The following is a 17,014-nucleotide window of genomic DNA, read 5'->3' as shown; positions in this document are numbered from 1 at the left end:
AGGGATTTGTAGGTTAGGAGGAGGAGTTTGTCGGTGATGCAGGACTTGACCGGGAGCCAGTGGAGGTTGAAGAGAGTGGGGGTGATGTGCTGCCAGGGCTCGGTGCGTTTGAGAACCCTGGCAGCTGAGTTCTGTATGTACTGGAGCCTGTTCAGGGTTTTGCTGGGAACCCCGGACAGGACTCCGTTACAATAGTCCAGGCGTGAGGTAATAAAACAATGTATCAGCTTCTCTGCAACAGAGTCTGACAGTGATGGCCGGAGTCTTGATATATTTCTGAGGTGGAAGAAGGCTGATTTTGAAACGGACTTGATGTGGTTTTGAAATGAGAGGGTTGAATCTAAGACAACTCCAAGGTTGCGGACCTGAGGGGATGGGGAGATGACGGAACCGTCGATGTTGAGGAGCAGATCTCCAACCTTCCTGAGCAGTGCCTTGGGGGCCACAACCATGAGCTCAGTTTTATCACTGTTTAGTTTTAGTAGGTTGGTGTTCATCCAGGTTTTAATTTTGTGTAGGCAGTTGATTAGTGACTGAGGGGGGAGATGGGCAGAACCTTTCTAATCGGAAGAATGTATATTGTGAATAGAAGGGGACCGAGCACCGAGCCTTGGGGGACTCCATGGTTGACAGAAGCACAGGGGAAGCTGCAGCCAGCGTGTGTGACAAACTGTGTCCGGTCCGAGAGGTATGAGTGGAAGAAGGAGAGGGCGGAGTCAGTGAGGCCAAGGAGTTCAGACAGGCGGGTGAGGAGGATATTATGGGAGATGGTGTCAAAGGCCGCAGAGAGGTCTAGGAGAATTAGTGTAGTGATGGAGCCTGAGTCAGCTGCGATGAGGAGGTCATTGGTGATTTTGATCAGGGCGGTCTCTGTGCTGTGGTGGGTCCGGTAGGCAGATTGAAAGGGTTCATAGAGCTCATAGTTGGACATGTGATGGTGGGGTTGGTCGGCGACTGCTCTTTCCAAGATTTTACTAAGGAAGGGAAGGTTGGAGATTGGCCGGTAGTTGTTGAGGTCAGCTGGTTCAAGTCCGGGTTTCTTCAGAATGGGGGTGACTGAGGCAGTTTTGAAGGATGTTGGGTAGATGCCAGTTAGCAGGGAGGAATTAATGATGTCCACGATGGTGGGCAGAACAGTGTGTAGTGTTGCCTTTACTAGGACAGTGGGCATGGGGTCCAGAGAGTGGAGGGCTTGGCCTTAGAAACCAGCTTAGCCACCTGGACAGCATCCACAGGGGTGAAAGCAGAGAGGTGGCAGTATGAGGAGCGTGCAGTTGGAGCAGCGGCGCTTGGAGTAGGAGCTGTGTGATGAGCGGGGGGGGGCAGGTGCGTTAAGCTGCAAGTGGATGGAATTCACTTTGGCCTGGAAGAAATCCAGGAAGTCCGAGCAGAGGTCACGAGCACCAGGAGGTTGTGGGGAAGCAATGGGGCGGAGTAAACTATTTATGGTTGAAAACAGTTGGTCGATTATGGTTGAATAGTATTGAGCTTTGGTCAAGGTGAGCGCCTCCTTGTAGGCCCTTACCCAGGCCCAAAGTAACTAAATGCATCACTTATTGCATCCGAGATGAAGGAGGGTGGAAGGAGAGAGAACAGAATCACTTAAATGAAATGTACAGTAAACACAATCTAATATAAGTGATGACGAATGAACACTAAATGAACATTCATTGACCATCGACACAAAGCGATGTCTGAATCATCAAACATTGACGTAGTAGTCTTCACCTCGTCTACTTCCCTCTGTTACTGCACCTCCAAGCTTCACCACTTTTCTTATTTTATGAGAATTGCTTATAAATGTGATTTTCCAATAAAGGTCCTATACAGAAGAGGACATATGAACTGTTGTTTGGGGAGACTTTAGCTTTTCAGTTCTAAGTGGTAACTTAGAACTCTTCATACAGACACTTCTACCACATCCCTATCCATGTGTGAGGAGTCCAAATTCCACTTCTCTAATCGACCTGAAACATAAGCAACATTACCAGAGAAAACCAAAGCTGCCATCATCACAGCCGGACAGCACTGAGGAAGAGAAGCCAGTGTTTCTCACAGACAACGCCTTCAAAACGTCCTCTGGTCTATATTTAATTTGATATAATCATATATGACAAATATAGCAATCACAAGAAACCTGCTCCTTCCTGCTAAGTGAGATTAGGGGATGTTTGGGTGTGTTAATGCTCTGAACAGTACACACAGTACACAGCAGTGTGCTGGTCTCTGTATGATGTGCTGCCACAGATTGCTGTTTGCCTTCAATCACTGAAACACTTTCCCCTCTGAACATGGTCAAATTAAAAGCTAATTGAACATTGAAGTTGAATAAATATGAATGACAGAATCAAACAAGTTTTTTTTTGATTGATCGGGTTTGCCGATATAGAACTACTGGGAATAAACAACAATATAATAATTGTAAAAGGTGAAGCTCATACTCAACGTTCCTGCAGGTAAAGCAGGCAGTAGTCTCCATATTAGCTCCCGCTGTCTGCCACTTCCTGTGCAGCTTTTTACAGATGTATTAATGTAGTTATTACCAGGTTTGTATGTTTTGCGGAACAGTGATAAATACATTTGCATTTAATTGCACTAAAAAGGCACCCAAGTGTGTCTGGAGCATAGGCCTTCACAGTGTTATCTGTGGGGGGGTCAAGTGGGGCCACTAGAGTCCCAGCAAGTCACACACATCCAGGCATTCACTTTTTTTTTAACACATCTAAAGTTGAAATATTAAACTAAATCATTATCATTTCATCTGAAAACATGTATTTTCATTTTCTGGTTTATGAAATGGCAAAAAAAAGTGCAGAAATTATTCTGAAGTCTTCAATCACCTCTTTTGTCCGACCAACCGTCTGAACCTGATCACAGTCCTGAACACATCCAGGGATTGACAGAGTACACTGTGGCCCCTCAGGACCACCTCATAGCTCCACACTGTGGCCCCTCAGGACCACCTCACAGCTCCACATTGTGGCCCCTCAGGACCACCTCATAGCTCCACACTGTGGCCCCTCAGGGCTCTGCACTGCATTTAGTACCACAGGTTAAAAGAGCCTTTGTTCCTCAGTGGAAGCTTCATGACTTCACAATACTATTCCTGTGGTTATTAACTATCAATAACCATCCCCCTAACAATCACTGTCTGTCACACTGACATGAACATCATCACTGTCACATCATTACAAGTCTTATCCACCTACCCCATGTTTAAAGCTATCTGTTCCATGAATCATCCAAGATCTATTCCAGCAGCCTTTGCGCTCTGTTGATTTTACATATCAGTTATATTTTTATGTTTTTTATTTATTGACCTGATTTGCTGTCCTTGTTTTAGATGTAGGCCTATGTCCATTCCGGTATAATATTAATAAAGCTGATGTGTTGAAATACTAAATAAAGCTAATTCTGGTCCTCGTTCTGTCACCAGAAGGTTTAATTAATAGGCAATAAGCAGTTCATGTTTTCTCTGTATGAACTCACAGCTACAGCAATTCAGTTGATTTGATCAAAGGCTATAAAATAGATCCCCGCGGAGGGACACAGTGTGACGGTATGTTATATGTTTATAGCTTATTGATTTTAAAAGCGTCTCTGATTGGACCAAGTATTTATACCAAATGTCTCGAAGTCTCACCTGAGAGCCGCGGAGAGGCAGCAGCGGGAGGCGGAGGTGAGGCGGAGGGGCTGTAGGCTGGAGGAGCTCCTCTGGTTCCCCAGCAGGTGAGATGGCTCGCGGCTGTAGACCTCCGTCAGCTCCGCTCCTGCCTCAGCAACAAGTGGGTGCTGCTCATAGGTGCTGCTCCGCTGCCTCGCGCTGACTCATCGATCAGCTGTGTTTGCGAGCAGTCCAGGCGGTGATTGGCTGCTGCGAGCAGCCAATCACCGCCCACCTGCGCGGCTCCGTCAAGTTCTGGAAAAGCTCCCATTACCTCACAGCACAGAGGCGCGCTCCGGCGAGTACACGCACACACATGCACGAGCACGCAGTTATTTAGAAAAGGGAAATCGCGGCACTTCACTCACAAATATAGAAATGTGGAAACAAAATGTTAGATTCAATTCAATTCAAAACCTTTATTTATCCAGGTAAAATCCCATTGAGATCAATGATCTCTTTTTCAAGGGAGACCTGCAGCAGTAGGTTCCACATGAAAACATAAAAACAACAGAACAACAAAAGGACATCATACAGCAAAATGTACAGGGATTACAATTTACATATCTATCCACATGTACAGGTACCAACAGCATCTGATTTTGTAGCATCCAACCGAACTTTAAAAACATGTAGTGGTACTAGCTTGGTAATTTTTCATTCTTTTTGCAGCCTGTTCCAAGTTAGTGGAGCTGCACATCTAAAAGCTTTCTTCCCTAAGACATCACTAGGCACATTTAATAAAACCATAGCATGCGATCTCAGGCAATAAGTACTTTCAATTCGCCGAGAGATCAGGGAGCAGATATAAGATGGTAGTTTATCCAACAGGGCTTTGTAAATGAAAAAGTACCAGTGACTGAGCCTCCGTACAGTAAGTGATGGCAAAACCGCCTTGGTGTACAGTGATGCGTAAGTGCTTTACAATTTGTCAAAAATCTGTGCACTGTGATACGCAGCATCTAACTTGCTCAGGTAATTGGCAGGTGCATTCATATATAACAAATCACCATAGTCCAGCACAGGTAAAAAGGTCACAGTGACTAGCTTTTCCTGGCCTCAAGCGAGAAACAGGACTTATTTCTGTAAAAGAAACCTAGCCTAACCCTCAGCTTTTTAAGCAGGTTATTTACATGAAATTTAAAAATAAGACAGTCATCAAGCCAGATACCCAAGTATTTGTAACAGGTAACCACTTCAAGTTGTATTCCTTGCGTAGTTACAATATCCAAAGCAGTCTGGTGTATTTTTAGCTTTAGCTTTAGAAAAGAGCATTACCTTGGTTTAGATAATTGTGAATAGAGGAATGACAACTTTAGATAAAACTTTATAACACTTTAGAGATAAATAGTCTATTTTTCACTTCACTACATTGGCTCATCACTTTAGTTACTAGTTTAGTACGGACTTACATTATTATTATAATTATTAATAAATATAAACTTTGGTATTTAAAGTATATTTTGATGCTAATGGTATTTTGAATGTAGGACTTTTGTGACCAATTATTTATATGCTGTAGAATTGCAAAATTAACTCAAGTGAATGATCTGAATTCTTAACTTTAAAGGCAAGGTGAATGCTCTTATTATTCATCCTGAAAGACACACACACACACACACACACACACACACACACACACACACACACACACACACACACACACACACACACACACACACTAAAAGCGTGCTGCTGAGCAGGGAATAGAGCTGCTGGTTTGTGGAGAGCAGCTCCAGCTCCCCACGCAGCATGTGGGTCTTTATCACACATGTTATTATTCAGTTGGGTGACTTTAAAGGATGATTCTCCATTAAGGCCTTAATATCCAACACTGGGGAAGTACATTGATTACAAGTAGAGAACTCGTTGGGAGGGCTTTCTTTAATCATGTCTGTCACGTTTTAATATTACTAGCACTCGCTATCGGTATCATTTTACCAGTGGTTTAAAGTATACTAAGTACATTAATTCAAGTACTGTACTTGTACTTTACTAGTAAAGTAAGTAAACTAAAGTTTTTTGCTACTTTGTACTTCTTCTACTCTACTACAAGTCAGAGGTAAATGGTGTACTTTTACTCCACAACATGTATTTAACCTTTAGTTACTTTACAGATGTGGAATAATGATGTGATGATTCTTCTTCTTATAAAAGTTTGATACCAAATTAGGGACAAACTTTGAGTCATTCGGATTCTGCATCAGCTAATGAATAACCGACCACATGGGCCCTATTGAAAACATACTTTAATAAGCGGAGTATTTCTCCATGGGGCACCTGCACAAGGTGTGGTACTTCACCATATGTGTAGTTTTTGAGATGTATTTGGATATAATTGCACTTCCATACATGCAGCAAATCAAATAAGGATTTGATAAAATATTGATATCTTTGGAAATTGTGTCCATCTTCGAAATTGCGAGCCCCAGCTCATTTTCGCTGCACCTGTCAGCGGGCGTCTGTTAAAAACAACATTTCAGAACAGACAAAAATAACAGAAAACCGACACCATGGAAGACTTTTACAAAATCTGTATTTTAAAAAAAAAGAAGCATAATTTGCAAAGTTTAGTCTATGTTTTTTTTTTTACAATATCAGTGAAATTTACAAAAACAAGATGGAGCAGGAACAGTTGGAATTTGATGTATGGCAAGACATGTCAATACTGCACAATACCAGCATTTAAACAAAAGGCAAGTCAATGACAATTACCCATTTGTCACATATTTCATAGCGCAGGCTGGTTGGTCAGTAGTGGTCAATGGGGATCAGTCAACACACGGTCGCTATGGAAACCAGCTGCTGGGGGTTTTCCCAAGAAGCAAGACTATTCATGTAACTGCAAAATCCCCAAAATGTCGGTCAATATGCCGCAAGGCAAGGCACGGCACTGAACCCTGAACACAGCACTGGGCTGCTCATTTGCTACTTGTAAAGAAATGAAAACTATTGGAAGCTCCCGAAAATGGAGGTGAGAAGAAAATCTGAAGTGGTCTCAGCAGGAATGTCAATGAGAGCCTTTTTAATGTATCAAGCAGGAAGATCTTCTCATAACTTCTGATACAAATGATTGGACTTATTCAGATATGCGAGATGACAAGAAGCGTCATGGAAGTCTCTGTTCTCCGTCTTTAACAGTCGTAGTGTCAACACCGTCAGCCGTCAAGTAGTGTTTGTAAATGTTAAGGCAAGAAATCATGAATATGTACACAAACATACCCTCCAACACAAACACAGCAGTAGAATCTGGGCCATACAAATATAGTTACAGTCTACCCAAAGATCCATCATTCTACCAGAACACATCAGGGACTTTCACATTGATCATCAAAAGGAGAAATGACTGAATGTGGGATAAACAGGAAAAATATAAAATAATATAACAGAGAGTTTGTTTACACCTTGACCTACATGCAGGTAGGACAAGGTGGGAAAAAAAACTATTGGTAACACAATGTAAGGACATACACATAACAGATGGGGCCAAGGTAGGAAACCAAATAACCTGAAAACAAAGGCAAAATGTTTTATGACAGAAGTTTCAATATTTAGAGGTTCAATTTAAATTCTAAGAGGAAAAGACAATATATTTTGAAAAACAAATGTCTGAGTGGTCTGCAAATGAGTACCTTAGTATAATACGTTTGAGGATGTTGAGGTGAAAAAGAGGCAGAGCCAAACCATTAAACACAGAATCCTATTCAAATGTATTTTTGTTCCTGAAGCAACCTCATTTTTTTTTTTAGCTTTGATAATATCTAAAAATAGTTGGCAAAATATGACTTTCCTTTTCAAAAAATACACATTTTTCACCCTCATAATATACAGCATGACATTATTCTCAAAATGATTAGATTTATTTTTGTCTTATCAGTGGTTCTCATATGCTATACATATTCCGGCCTCTCAAAAAGAACAGCAGGAAGCTCAACAGATTCATTTACCAGCATTCAGCGGATTTAAACTATGAAATGTGAGTGAAGAATCAATACGTCCAGATCTTATGGTCTAATTTGAGATTCTGCCTGTTATAAAATGAGAAAGTGTCACAACCAAACAAAACAAAGCTGAATGACCTGGACCATACGTGATGTCATTCGGTCAAACATCATCCACACAGCCCTCACGTCTCATTAGAAACACGAAGCATCGCAGCATGTTTCCTACTCTGTGAGTCATTGTCACGCATCAGACAGAAAAACAGCTGAAATGTGCAAAGACGCCTACCAGGAATCTATCTTCAGTGAATGTTACTGGAAACAGAAAAAGTTGATGATAAACCAACACTTAGCCTGCAGTGTCTCAGAGCTGCTCATGTAAACCAGAGAACACCTGTTTCAGGAAGTGGAAGCTACATTGTTGTGCTCACACCGCTGCTAAAACAGGAGAGCATTAAGGAACCCAGAGACGACTCCAAGGAAACACCCGACAGACTGCATGCCCGGGAGGGCGTTCTCACCATCATTGCTGTGCTTTGCAAGAATGATCATCTTTGTTAGAAAACAAGTTCTAGCTTGGAACACATCCTGCTATTTGCACAAGCACTCAGTCATTGGGTTCCACATAAGCACAAGAAGAATAAAGGAAAATGTGCACTGTATCATTAGTGCATACCTATAGCTGTATGTATAGCAGTATATGTGGAATAGTTCATGACAACAGCGATTGTGCTATGCCATCCTAATAATTGAAGCCCCTCTCCTGTTTAGTTGCAACAGAAGACATAGAAGGAATGGAAACAGCAGCAGAGTGGAATGTGTGGATAAGCATCTCTGTGCCAAACCACCTTCAGAGGGAGGAATAATAACAGAGCCTTATCTCTCCAGCCATCGTCTGTATAAGTGACTGTCCAATGCTCCAAGGTATAAACCAGACCTGAAGTGTAATTCATTTATTTTTAGTGTCTGCTGGAATTTAAAAACATTTCATTTGCAGTGACTGATCTGGATGTCCTAATGAGTGTTTGTGTCTGACAATAAACATAAACCTGTTACATATTGTCATGAAATGAACCGAGCACTGATGGAGGATGGTTTCTTTGCACTGCTGCAGAACTATGATCCAGGTCGGATTATTCTTTTAGCTCATGCATGCGTGCATGTGTGCGTTAGTATTACAGTTGTTGCTAACTAGTGTTCATATTGGATTTTCATAGAAGCATTGTGTGCCTTAAGCACCCCGGTCATCTGCCCAAAGGTCCACTGTCACAGAACACATGATGCACAGAGACTGAAATGCAAACAGAAGCATATCTTCACACAATGTCTTCGTGCCAAGTACTATAAGAGTTTCCTTTACCGCTTAAAAATAAAGCACTCGTGAGGTGATTCAGGAGCGCTCCGTCAGAGGCCTTAACTACGAGATCAATGATGAATTGATTGAATAGAATAACGCGATGAGAGCTCTAATCAGCAGCAGCCTGGAACAGCAGCCGCTCTGCGTTTGTTGAAAGAGAGCAATGACTGTCAGAAAGAGAATGTGAACCACAGAATAAAACAAATCCAAACAAACGTGGACTGACAACAAATTCGAGCACTCTCACTTTCTACCAGAAGAAACCTCTTTCAGGTGAAATAGTTATTAAAGTTAAAAAACAGGTCATGGAAAAGCCTACTCTTCTAAAATTAAAAAAAAGGAGAAATGCTAAAACAGGGCTGGGATTTGTATAAGCTTTGTCAGAATTGTAGTTCCATTCAGTGTTAAGGGGGTGTATTATTGTCCTGGCGATAAAGGGACATCTTCATCACCAAGGTGGATGGACAACAAATCCCATCTGGTCTGGTCTAAAGAAATACAATATAAAGTCTAGTGTCTGCGTGCTGGAATCAACCGGGAGTGCAGCTTCTATCTCTCGTCAACAGTGCTTCAAAAATCATCACATCTTTCTCTAAAATAACCCATGAAACAAATCATAATAATAATTATAATAATAAAAAAATCACAAAAGAGATAGCAAAACATCAAAATTGATATACCTCTCTATGTTCATTGTACTTACACAGGAAAATAAGGAGGAAATAAGAGTAAAACCAAATTTAAAAAAAACCACAACTCCAGTGTTTACCTTTTGACTTAGTGTATGTTTGCTTGTTTGCAACAGAAAGCTAGTATTTATATGGCTACAAAATAAAGTTTGTTTGACTCATGTCTGAGTCAGCAGAAGTCCTCCCTCAGTAGTAAGTTCTGGGTGTGATGAGGATAGTGTCTGGGTCTGGGATCTGTCAGCGGGAGAAGCCCTTCAGTGAGAGAATTCATCTTCAGACCGTCGAATGGTGAGATTAAAATGTTGCCCAGCCAATGCCTAAAATCAGCCTGGGGCTCACGGCTCCTTCAAAGCATCCGATTGGTGTGCAAAACCCCCCTCCACACTTAAAATCCAGGTAAGGTCCAAATGGAAAACAAAAAAACAGCCACAATATTTCCAGGTACACACACACACACACACACACACACACACACACACACACACACACACACACACACACACACACACACACACACACACACACACACACACACTCTTTTTGAAAGAGTACACCTCTACAGTTCAGTGATTCCCATAAGGAAAAAAGAATACTTGTGCACACCCAGTTTACTCTCTGCAGCTCTCAGCCGTGACCTCTGTGCCCCCCACCCCCCACCCCTCCCCCTCTTTGTGCAGGAATATTGTGTTCCATCTGAACCTGCACACACTACCCTCCAGAGTGTGGAGCTCTTGGTGTCACAGGTCTCATCTCATCCTGTTCTGCCTCATCAGAGGGACGATGCAGGAGGGGGGCCCCGCCTTGGTCAGGAAGGGGTGTTTGAGAAGCTCGCTGGCCGAGGACCTCTGAGCTGGGTCCCGCACTAACGTCTTGTCCAGGAAGCCCTTGAGCAGAGGGGAGACCTGGCAGGGGGAGAAAATATTCAGAGTCATCAGATTCAGGTGTTCATGACACTAGCCTGTAGCATTTGTTTAAATAGAGAAGTGACAGGGCTGTGAATCAAAACAAACCACATGTACATTATAAGATATCTCCAGTCCAGTGGAAGGGTGCACACTATAAATAACTTAACATCTCTACTCAGAGAATTTGGACTGAAGTGAGACAAATTCAGACCTTACTAACTGCTTTGCATCTATTTTTTTTTCTGTGGAAACAAACGTAATATATCGATATATAAAATCAATATTTATGTATCTGTCAGTTCTTGTCAGACATTGAATGAAATCCTTTTGACTAATGGTTTCTGCCTGCATGCACATATACACAGCCAAGGAACCACATTTCTCCATCAGATATATTCCCATGTTAACCATTTCCTTTTCAATCAAAAAATGGAATTACATTTAAGAAATCCGGCTATTCTTTTTTTATCGACACTGGTGGAGAACTTTGTAGGCTGGTTTGACAACAATTACCTCCAGCTCAACATCAGCAACACTGAGGAACAACAACATCAGTGTTGTCTGACCAGTACAGCAATAAACTGTACTGGTCAGACAACATTGATACTCTCTTCAGGAAGGGACAGAGCCAGCTGTTCTTCCTGAGGATGCTCAGGTCCTCCTCAGAGGAGTTCAGCCACAGACTCATCCCTCCTCGGCACAGCACCAAGCGCCTCGGGCAATCCTTTGTGCCTGTAGCCATCAGGCTGCAAAACCAAGGGCTAACCATGTAACCCATTAATAGTAGCCCGTACTGTACATACATCACATCTGCAGTTTGATTGTAAGATAGCACAACTAAACAGCTTGCGATAACTCCTTATCATAATTCCGATAGAACAAAGCACAAGAGAATTAATTGTGTGACCAACCCAATGCAAGGTTTATTAGAAAAATAAACCATTAGAAAGTATTATTTGATTTAGGCATTGTTCCAAAGAGATGCAAACTTGCATTTCCCCATAACGATGTTTTTTAACAACCGGCGTAAACGGACCTTCGCGCGCTATAAAGCAGTGAGCGTGCGATGTCCTGTTCAGATGACGTCAAATCCAACGGGATGCCAGAAATAAACTACAGAGAATCACACTACACACCTACGCAATGATTACATTCAGGCACACTGTAGAATACAACCTCTTTGGACAATGTATATACTTATTGAAAACAAGCTACAAAATGTAATACCTTGGAAAATAATGTTTAATACTTTTTAATAGCCTTCATTTTTGCTAAATTAATTTATCAACTTTTAATACTTTTTAAGACCCCGCGGACCCCCTGTACTGGTGTCTTATTTAGTTGTCTTAGTGCTTATGTTGATAAAACGTTATCAGTAGTCCAGCTGGGACCTTTGCCATTTCTTTGTTGCTATAAAGAAGCCCTTTAAATAAAAGGTGTTGACACTTTTAAGCCACTACAAAAGGCATAGAACAAAAAGGTCTAAGATTACTCAGCCCATTACCTAAACACAGGTTATAATCCAACCTTGAAAAGTGTCTTTTATTTGTACAGCATTTGTGTTATTATGTTATTATGTGATGATGATGCTTCACATGAAGTGCTCTGCAGCATTTTGTCTTGGTACCTTGTGCAGATTCTTCAGTTTGGGAGGCAGGTTGTCTCGGATCATTTTCATGGCTTTGAGCGGCGGCTCATTGAAGTACGGCGGCTCCCCGTCCACCATCTCTATCACCATGATACCCAGAGACCAGATATCCACCTGGATACAGAGAGAGAGTCACCACGAGAAGAGATGTATTTATGGGGAAGTTTCAACATGAACAGAGTGCGAGTTTTACCTCTGGTCCATATGGCAGTCTGGATATGAGTTCTGGTGCCATCCAGTATGGCGTTCCAACCAGAGACTTCCTTCTCTGCACCTCTTTAGACACCTGGGCACAGAAGCCAAAGTCTGACAGCTTCACCTGGAGGCAGAACAAGCCACACAAAGGAATGGTTACAAAAAGAAAAGAAATGGTATGACTGATGAAAATGGAGATTATTTCTCCGAGAAAGTAAATAACTCAGAATCAGAGCATACCTACCCTTAAAAACAGAAGAAAATTGAATAAACTTTGGCTAGAACAACAACAGAGAAAAAGCTCTCTCACGAGGGACAAACATGCAATATATGTTGTTTGATTAGAATAGACCAACGTAGGATAATTATAGTATAAAAAGGATAACAAAAATATAGATAGACTGAAAACGACATGAAGCATGGGATGGTAAATGGTTCAAAAGCTTTTCTCAGCAGGGTACATTTGACTTTAGATTACATAATGATGAAGAAAAGTAATATAAGACATAAAAAGGTGTGTTCCTGCAACATGGAAATAAATATGATCTGAGGCACAGCTTATGCTTCAATAGTTCACTCAATGGCATTCCTCTTTGCTACCATCTGCACATCTTTCTAAGAAACTCTGTGCAAGAGAAAACCTTTGATAAGGCCCACAGGGCTCACTGTTAGCCTCAGATAGCTCAGAAAGAGAAATGAAACAAACCCACAATGAGAAGTGGTGCAACACATAAACAACTAACACAGCCAAGACACTGTTTCAGTATGTCTGCCACTAATGGGAAACAAAAGAAGCTTGAAATGTAACCCGGATAGACTAGAATCAAACCGAACAGAGAGCGTATGTCTTCAAACTGTTTCTAAAGTCTCCCGTTATCACACAGCTGCACCAGATACAACGCCCTACTGACGAGGAACACATAAGGCTTGGTGGGGTCTGCCTCCCCTCCCGGCCCACAGCGGGCAGCCCCTCAGACCCACCTCACACCATCTGACCTCAGCAGCCTGCAGGAACACCCAGGTCACACAGAAAGGCCTTTCTGTGATGTAACTCAAAATATTTTATACAATTTTAATTGAGTTCAGTGTTTACAAATGAATTTACCACCAGTGATATAAACATAAAGAAACATCAACTGCTTCCTATTTTGAAAAACTTTCTTAAAGTTTTAAGAAAGTTTTTCAAAGTATTCTTTAAGACATTTGGTGCTGGCAGATGCTTTCATTCCGTTTGTAATGTCTGACACGTATACACTGTTACATGACATGGCCACCATTAGAAACACTGATGCTGTGTCCACAGGGGGGAAATAACAGGACTGGAAAAGTATACATGCACCATGCAAAGCAAAACTATATAACAAACCTTCCCATATCATATACCGATCACTATTAAACACATTGTCCATGAAGTATGAGCAACATGAAGCAGCCCCTGCCTTGTTCTGTTCCTCACAGAGGACAACAATGCTGAAGAAGCCCTTCAGTGTCCCGGAGGCCTCTCTGGCCATGCATACTGCTGTACACCACAGCTCATAAAGACACAAGCCACAAACTCACATCAGATGTCATCAAAGGGCTGTGGTTAACACCTTAGGCCGTCTTAGCATCACATCTGTGACTTGCACAAACAAGATATTATATGGGATGGTGCAAGAGACTGAGACACATATGCCTATTAACCTATTATAAACAAATTGATTAACAAACAAAGGATGCGGTACGCTTGGCAGAAAATGACAAATTTTGTCAAATTATTTACAACATTTGTCATCTTTGAGGTCTAACAATGTGAACAAGACACCAGTTTCACATAAGCTCTGACGACATTTAGCAGAAAACTTGCCACAAATTGTCGGCCTTGCTTAAATGGTAGGATTGTGGTTAAGAGCTCAACTCAGCAGAACCACTCCTCTGACACACTGAGTCACGGTCTTATGTACTAAAACACAGTGCTAGAAGAAGTATTTTCATTCTTAGTATGCTATACATATTTTACAGCTGATCCGAGAGGCTTTTATTTAGATTAAAAAGTATAAATATTTTCTCAAAACATAAAAAAACACTTTAGTTCATTACGAAAACTCAAAATGAACACACCTGGAGTTAAGTGTTTTTTTTTACACAAAAGGACAGGGATGGATAAGTACAATATTTACCTCAAAGAGAGATGTAGAAGTATAAAGCTGCATAAAATGCAAACATGTAAGTAACTACAAGAACCTCACACTTGTACTTAATAACATTCCACTACTGACGAGGACTGTGACACACAAGAAACAACTTCCATTTTCCTCTGGCCTAACCAGATTGGTTTCATTTTCTACTGAAAGCAGAAACCTGCCTTCAAATGTCAGGAAGTGAACTGGTAACACTCCCAGTTTAACAGCTGTGGTTAACAAAGACAACACAGTAATGTATTTTCATTCTTACAACAACTTGTGACGTTATGTCAGGGGCTGCAGTGCAGTGAGATACACAACAGGCATGTAACATCTCAAAGCAGGAAGGATATAAATGATCGCTGCATGATGATGGCTCATTTGATCATTTAAATGAAACAAATCAAAAAGTATTGTTACTCACTACACCTGCTCATGTCCCTCTATGACTTCCCGAGATGTCTGAGAAGAAATGCTTGTTGTGGTTCGACTGATAAAAGTGGATGTTTGCTGCTACTAAAGGGCATAATGAACGCACTTGGGCTCTCTGTTCTGACTGGGCAGCTCAGGAACAGATGTTCTGCACTCCTGCACTGAAAGGGAGGCTTTGGACAGCTTTAATGAGTTTGAAATGCCTCTAAAGAGAACTAAGGTGTGTTTATCTAGTGTGAAGAATGTGGTACATACGCGGCCATCATGAGTGAGGAGGATGGAGTCACTCTTGATGTCTCTGTGGATCACACCCTGTGTGTGGAGGACAGACAGCGCCTTCAGGACAGACAGACACACCGTGGCAATCTGCTCCTCGTTCATCCTGCAGGACACACACAGATTTACACCCTTTGTATGCACTTCTATCAACACTGTTTGATTCAGGTTCATCTACATTTATTTCTGAAGCCATATTAATGATTGGTAGCTCCAAGAGAGGAAAACACTCAATTAGAACTGAGAATGACAATTAAATAGATAATGTAAAATGACACACCATGGTGGTAAGTCAATTAATATATCTACTCAAGTACAATTTTGATGTACCGTAATTTTCGGACTATAAGCCGCGCCTTTTTCCCTATTTTTCGACGCTGCGGCTTATATAACGGTGCGGCTAATCTATGGATTTTTACAGCTAACGGGCACACCTTTAAAAGGAGCCCAGGAGCTTTCCGTAAATCTCTTTTAACTCTACAGGAAAAAGTTGTACCGCGCCGAAAAAAAAACTTTTTAAAAGGTAAAGGCCCAGGTGAATGGCCTCCTGGCTCCTCAAAAGCTCCTCCCCCCTTTAAGAACTAATTTTACCTTTCTTTTCCCATGGGTACGATTAAGTTTAATAAAATGGATTTTTGGGCACCAAAAAGGTTAGAAATCAAAAAAGGCAACCCACTGACGTCCAACCACTAAAAAGTAAAAACGCCCCCTTGAATAAGTGGTACTGTTTAAAAACACCAACCCTCTACAAAAAAAATTGTTTTTTGGTTTTTTTTTCCGAAATGGAACCATCCCTTCTGCTTTTTCGAGACCCAACAAGTACCTCAAAGGAACCTTCCCTCCTCGAGAGTGAAACGTGTAAAACACTGGTGGGTGTGGTTCCAACTCTCTTTTTTTTTTTGGAAAAAGATTAAACCGGAAAAAATTTTTTTTTAAACATAAATAAACCATCGTCTACAACCCCCCCCCCCTGGGGGTGGGCTTGACATTAATACCCCCCCTGGAAAAATTAAGAGAATTTTTTTTTTTTTTTTTTTTGGAGTAAAACAAAAAATTGTAAACCCTAAAAGTTTTTTTTGGAAAAAACAAATTAAAAACTACAATTTTTTTTTTTTAAAAATGGCGGAAGGGGGGAGGGTAAAAGTAAGACTAAAATAAGACGGAAATTTTTTAAACTTTTAGGCGGTTTAAGTGGTTTCTTGCTAAAACTAACCCAAAAAAAAAAAGGGACCGGGGTTTCCCCCCGCCCACAAACCGGGGATTAAATAAAAAGGAAGTAATTATTTTTAACCTCGTTATGATTGTTTTCACCAAATTTAATTATGAGACAAAGATCAGTTTCAGTACGTAAGAATGAATTCATTATCCCGTAAAGTCCTACTATTAGTAAATACGTTATTTCAGATAAGTGAATCAACAATATTCGCCACGAGTAACATTTAGTGACGTACAGACTCACTTTGCATAAGTATTACAAAAATATTTGTAGCACTTTTATGCATTTCGACAGTGCAACATTTCATCCCTTTTGATTTATTTCCTTGTTCCTTTATGTTATGGCATTAAAAGCCCTGATATTCGGCGTGGACTTAATATTCGGCGTTCGCGGCCGTATGGTGAGAGCCAAGTGAAAAATTGAGAACGACCGCGAATGGACACTGAGTGAGAAAGGCCAGGCAGGTCGAAAAGGACGACCTTGGGCGGCGAAATTTCTCACCCCCAGGCGCCTGGCCGGTAATCTCAGG

General features: G+C 41.3%; 1 protein-coding gene across 1 annotated transcript in view; it reads right to left on the bottom strand.

Moving 5' to 3' along the window:
* Positions 1-6,006: 6,006 nt before the first annotated feature.
* pak4 (p21 protein (Cdc42/Rac)-activated kinase 4) overlaps positions 6,007-17,014 on the bottom strand; it is an 18,257-nt gene continuing 7,249 nt past the window's right edge. The window contains exons 7-11 of the mRNA XM_010776083.1: positions 16,093-16,111; positions 15,249-15,375; positions 12,398-12,523; positions 12,184-12,318; positions 6,007-10,553 (exon numbers count right to left, since the gene is read on the bottom strand). Coding sequence (XP_010774385.1) covers positions 10,398-10,553; positions 12,184-12,318; positions 12,398-12,523; positions 15,249-15,375; positions 16,093-16,111 — 563 coding nt within the window. The 3' untranslated portion in view covers positions 6,007-10,397. The remainder of the gene's footprint in view (positions 10,554-12,183; positions 12,319-12,397; positions 12,524-15,248; positions 15,376-16,092; positions 16,112-17,014) is intronic.

The sequence above is a fragment of the Notothenia coriiceps genome, unplaced genomic scaffold (genome assembly GCF_000735185.1).
Source record: "Notothenia coriiceps isolate Sejong01 unplaced genomic scaffold, NC01 NC01_scaffold00016689, whole genome shotgun sequence".
Classification (NCBI taxonomy): Eukaryota; Metazoa; Chordata; class Actinopteri; order Perciformes; family Nototheniidae; genus Notothenia; species Notothenia coriiceps.
This window is presented reverse-complemented; position numbering and strand designations above follow the sequence as displayed.